We start from the raw sequence: 5,418 nt of genomic DNA on the forward strand, positions 1-5,418 counted from the left end.
GAGAGAAATAAAAAGGTTACAAATAAATTTCCCTACCACTTCTATTGGTAGTACAACTTCAACAGACCACTCTTTTTCGCGCATTAAGCTTCCCGAAGTTAAACTACCAACCTTTGACGGATGTGTTTCAGAATGGATAACCTTCCGGGACACTTTTAAATCACTCATAGACTCGAATCCCCAACTGTCGCCAATAGACAAACTGTCGTATCTCGTTGCATCTCTTTTCTAAAGATGCCAGGAAAGTTATCGAATCCGTCGAACACACAGCCGCAAATTATACTGTTGCTTGGGCACTGCTGGAAAAGCGATTCGACAAAAAAAAGTTGATTGTAAAAACCTATATTGATAGTCTTTTTTCGATTGAACCTATAAAAAAGGAATGTTACGAATCACTAATGCATTTAGTTGACGATTTCGAGCGGAATCTGTGCATGATCGAGAAGATAGGCATTCCAACGGACGGTTGGAGTGTATTGCTGGCACATATGACTTGTAGTCGCCTAGATGCGTCGACGTTGAAGCAATGGGAAATTCAACACAAATCCACGGAAGTTCCCAAATACAATGATATTATAACATTCCTTCGCATACAGCTTACAGTGTTACAATCTTTGACATTGTCGAAGTCACGTTCGGTCGATCCAGTCAGATTCGATTCAAATAGATCACAGAAATCTAAGATAAATACAGTCCACACAACTACCAATACCACATCATCTCCTGGCTCATGCCCTTTTTGTTTGGAATCATCGCATTCGCCATTCAAGTGCGAATCATTCCAGAAATTGTCGGTAGCCCAACGCTTCGAACAGGTGAAAAAGAAAAATCTGTGCATCAACTGTTTTTCCTCCTCCCACCTACTCAGAAATTGTTCTTCCGGTGCTTGCAGAGTATGCAACCAAAAGCATCACACTATGCTCCACCAACCATCGCAAGATCGCTTGTCCACTCAATCGAAACCACACACCTCTGCTGTTTTGACCACTTCGCCATCGCATCAAATTGATCAGTTCAGCTTATCAAACCAACCGTCACAACCACGGTTATCATCGTCCACAGAATCTCAATTGCCTTCAACCTCGGCCCAAACTAGCCTCGTGTCCACCACTCTCCTTGGTAGCAGTCAAAGGATGCCTGCTACAGTTCTGCTGCAAACCGCAATCATCAAGGTTTTCGGTTCTGGTGGAGACGCCCTGTGGGCCAGGGCACAGTTGGATCCTGCGTCGCAGTTGTGCTTAATTACTGAAAACATGGTCCAGAAATTAAAGCTTCGTCGCTATCCAAATCGCCAAGAAATTGGTGGAGTTGGAAACACTCTCGTCGTGTCGTATCATGCTGTTGACGTTCGGATAGGATCTCATTGTACGAAATTTATGGTTGAGGAATCTTGTCAAATATTGAAGAAAATCACTCGTGAGCTTCCAGTGAACCCTGTTGATTCGTCCACTTGGAATATTCCATCCGAAGTCATACTGGCTGATCCAAAGTTCTATGCGCCAGGGCCAACAGATTTGCTTCTGGGAATGGAACTATATTTCGATCTTCTTCTTGAAGGATTAATAAAACTGGGCCCTGAGAAGCCAGTTCTTCAAAATACTGTTTTCGGATGGGTAGCATCCGGAAAAGTAGGAGCTCACCACCCACGTACCCAACACAAGTTAGCTCACGTGTGCAGCGCAGAATCAGTCGATGATCCAATCTCTCGCTTTTGGGAAATAGAATCTTGTTGGTCCAATAGTATACGATCCCCAGATGAAACTTTCTCCGAGGAGCATTTTGTTGCTAACACCTTTCGTGACGAATCTGGAAGATTTGTCGTTACCTTACCGAAACGCCCAGATATATTGTCTCAACTCGGGAGTTCCAAGGAAATAGCCACTCGAAGGTTCCTTGCCCTTGAACGCAGACTTGATGCGAACCTCCCACTCAAAGAAGCGTACACTTCATTTGTTGCTGAGTATTTGCAACTCAATCACATGCGTGAGATCGACGACACGGATAACAGATTTCCGTCTTACTACTTACCTCATCATGGAGTAGAGAAGGTGGATAGTACAACCACTAAATTACGGGTGGTCTTTGACGCCTCTTGTCGAACGGACAGCGGATTTTCGCTGAATCAGGCGTTAATAGTGCGACCGGTTCTACAGGATGACATTCTAGACATTTCGCTTCGCTTCAGAATTCATCAGTTTGCTATTATTACGGATGCTGAAAAGATGTATCGGCAGATCCGCCTCCACCCTGACGATTTTCCACTGCATCGGATTCGCTGGCGGTCCTCTTCCTCGGAACCGCTGAAAACGTTTGAACTAACCACAGTCACCTACGGTACTGCCTCGGCGCCATACTTGGCTACAAGATGTCTCCTTGAGTTGTCGAAACAGGGAACTAATGAATTTCCTCTAGCCGCGAAAGTCCTGTCGAAGGATTTTTACATGGATGACATGCTTACCGGTGTCGATGATGAAGAAGAGGGAAAATACTTGTGCAGGCAACTGCGAAGCCTGTTACAATCTGCAGGTTTTAATCTACGCAAATGGGCGTCGAACTCGATAACTATATTATCAACCATACCTCCCGACCAACGCGACGATCGAGCAGTAATAGCACTGGACTCACCAGCAACCATAAAAACCCTTGGACTAATATGGGAGCCATCGACCGATTTACTCCACTACTCTGTTCCTAATTGGTCCCAAACAGAAAACATCACAAGACGAACCGTATTGTCGGATACAGCAAAGCTATTCGACCCTCTCGGCCTGATTGGGCCGGTGATAGTCCTTGCCAAGATATTTGTTCAATCTCTCTGGCGAACTTCTACATCCTGGGACAATCCACTAGATGAGTATCAACAGCAGCATTGGTTGGAGTTCCGCAGTAGTTTGCAAGGATTAGTATCTATTACCATCCCAAGGTGGGCAACCCCTTCCTTCAATCGCGTAGTGCTTGAAATGCACGGGTTCTCGATGATCACTCTACATTGGCTTCGGTCGACACCATCTAGATGGAAAACCTTCATCGCAAACCGTGTTTCTGAAGTGCAGCATCTCACACAAAGCGGTATTTGGGCGCACGTTCCAGGCATCGAAAATCCTGCAGACATAATTTCCCGTGGTATGAGGCCAGCACAATTGCAAGAAACCGCATCCTGGTGGAATGGTCCACCCTGGCTCAGCCAACCATCGCGTTTTTGGCCACCTCTAATTCCACAAACTTCCGTCGAATTGCCGTCAGAAATGCTGGAAGAAAGGACAGTTTCTCTGCCAGTGCGGGTGCACCCTCCGAATGAAATCTTTTTCTTACGATCGTCGTTTCCGGCGCTTGTTCGTCTCATTGCACTTCTTCGTCGCTTCATTCATAACAGCAAGCTTATCAATCGCTCAAATCGACGATATGGTTTCCTACAAGCTTCAGAACTCACGGAAGCCTCCAACAACCCAGTTCGACTGGCACAACTCGAGTCTTTCAACAAGGATATCGCTGCTGTGGCTAAAAATGGCCAGGTTGACTCACACTCTGATCTACGAACACTTGCACCAATTCTCATAAACGGAATTCTAAGACTTCGTGGCCGACTCAGGCATGCGGCCATATCCGAAGATAGTAAACATCCGATAATCCTACCTGCACGACATCCACTAACTACGTCTATTGTGACCTACTATCACCTGAAAAATCTTCACGCCGGTCCTCAGCTGCTTGTAGCATGTGTCCGGGAAAAATTCTGGCCACTTCGCATTCGAAATTTAGCACGAAGAGTAGTGCACTCATGTGTGAACTGTTTTCGCTGTCGTCCTCGTACCCTCGATCAGATCATGGGAGATCTGCCTTCAGAACAAGTTACTCCAACGTTACCCTTCCTCAATACTGGAGTGGATCTTTGTGGACCGTTCCAGTATCGCAAAGCCAGCAGGGCTCCACCAATAAAATGCTACGTAGCCATCTTTGTTTGCCTTGTCACCAAGGCAGTTCATGTGGAGCTAGTCTACGATCTCTCCACTCAAGCGTTCATAGCAACGCTACATCGATGTGTCGCCCGAAGAGGAAAACCGAACCTCATAGAATGCGACAATGCCAATAACTTCAAGGGTGCTGTGAGGGAACTAAAAGCGAAATAGTCAACCGTTGTGCTGATGACGGGATAACCTTTAAATTCATTCCGCCACGCAGCCCAAATTTCGGTGGGCTATGGGAAGCAGCGGTGAAGTCCTTCAAGCAGCACTTCCGTCGAACCGTAGGAAACTCGATCCTATCCCTGGACGAATTCGTCACCCTGCTGGCCCGCATCGAAGCCTGCTTGAATTCTCGACCGCTGACTCCACTTACGGCTGATGTCAATGACTTGGAAGTTTTGACACCTGGTCATTTCCTCGTCCATCGTCCTCTCACTTGCTTCCCGGAACCCAATCTGTCTGATGTACCCCAAAACAGACTCGATCGTTGGCAACGAAATCAAGAGCTTCTTCGGCGGTTGTGGAAACGCTGTACGATCGATTACCTGTCTGGTCTTCATCCACGTACCAAGTGGACTGGCATACGAAACAACGTCGCCATAGGAACGATGGTCCTTCTTATGGACGATAATCTGCCGCCTCTTAAATGGAGATACGGGAGAGTCAGCAAAATATACCATGGAGACGATGGAAATATCCGTGTTGTAGACGTCCGAACAGCAGAAGGAGAGTACCAACGAGGTATCACAAAGATATGTGTGCTGCCTATCCAACAAACAGCTGGGCCTACTGAAGTACCCGGCCTCTGCTCAGATGACCACTAGGTTCTTCCATCGCAGTACTCAGTACTGCGCAACGAACGGAGGCCTTCGAGCCTCCGTACCCTGTAAATATTATATTAATTGAATTTTCAAAAAATAATGGGTTTTTTTTACTCCGGCATATGTAACGCACCCACGGCTGCTTCGATGGATCACCATTGAGTACGCCCAACCCCGATGACAACAAAGTGAACCCTGGATCCCGAAAACTGCATTTCCGTCGCTTCAAGAAGGTCACCACAACCATGGAATATAGGAAAGCAGCCGAACCGAACAAAACTCGTCAGAGTCCGATGGCCCAACCATGATGTGGGGATAATACCATGATGTGAGGATAAGGAAGCATCATCATCCCATCATCCCACTTGTCGCAGATATGTCGGTTGAAAGGTGTATCCTTTCAACAGGGGCCAGCATATGTTGGAGCAACCCTAGAATATTAAGAGTTTTCGCAACGAAACTTTCATGATCAAAAAACCCTACAACAGTAATGAACTTATATGTAGTCATCTCACTAGAATCAGCTTGCATCTGCTATAATTAAGCTTCAGATAGGAGAGAAACTGATCTCGATAGAGAGACAGGAATCAATTGAGATGAATCTCTATTTGCACTTAATTCCCATATCCATCAAT

General features: G+C 46.2%; 1 protein-coding gene across 1 annotated transcript; it reads left to right on the top strand.

Moving 5' to 3' along the window:
- Window positions 1–398: 398 nt before the first annotated feature.
- LOC129774552 (uncharacterized) lies at window positions 399–4,127 on the top strand. The gene has a single exon (XM_055778312.1). The coding sequence runs from the start codon at window positions 399–401 to the stop codon at window positions 4,125–4,127; it is 3,729 nt and encodes a 1,242-aa protein (XP_055634287.1).
- The last annotated feature ends 1,291 nt before the right edge of the window (window positions 4,128–5,418 follow it).

Source organism: Toxorhynchites rutilus, chromosome 3, assembly GCF_029784135.1.
Source record: "Toxorhynchites rutilus septentrionalis strain SRP chromosome 3, ASM2978413v1, whole genome shotgun sequence".
Classification (NCBI taxonomy): Eukaryota; Metazoa; Arthropoda; class Insecta; order Diptera; family Culicidae; genus Toxorhynchites; species Toxorhynchites rutilus.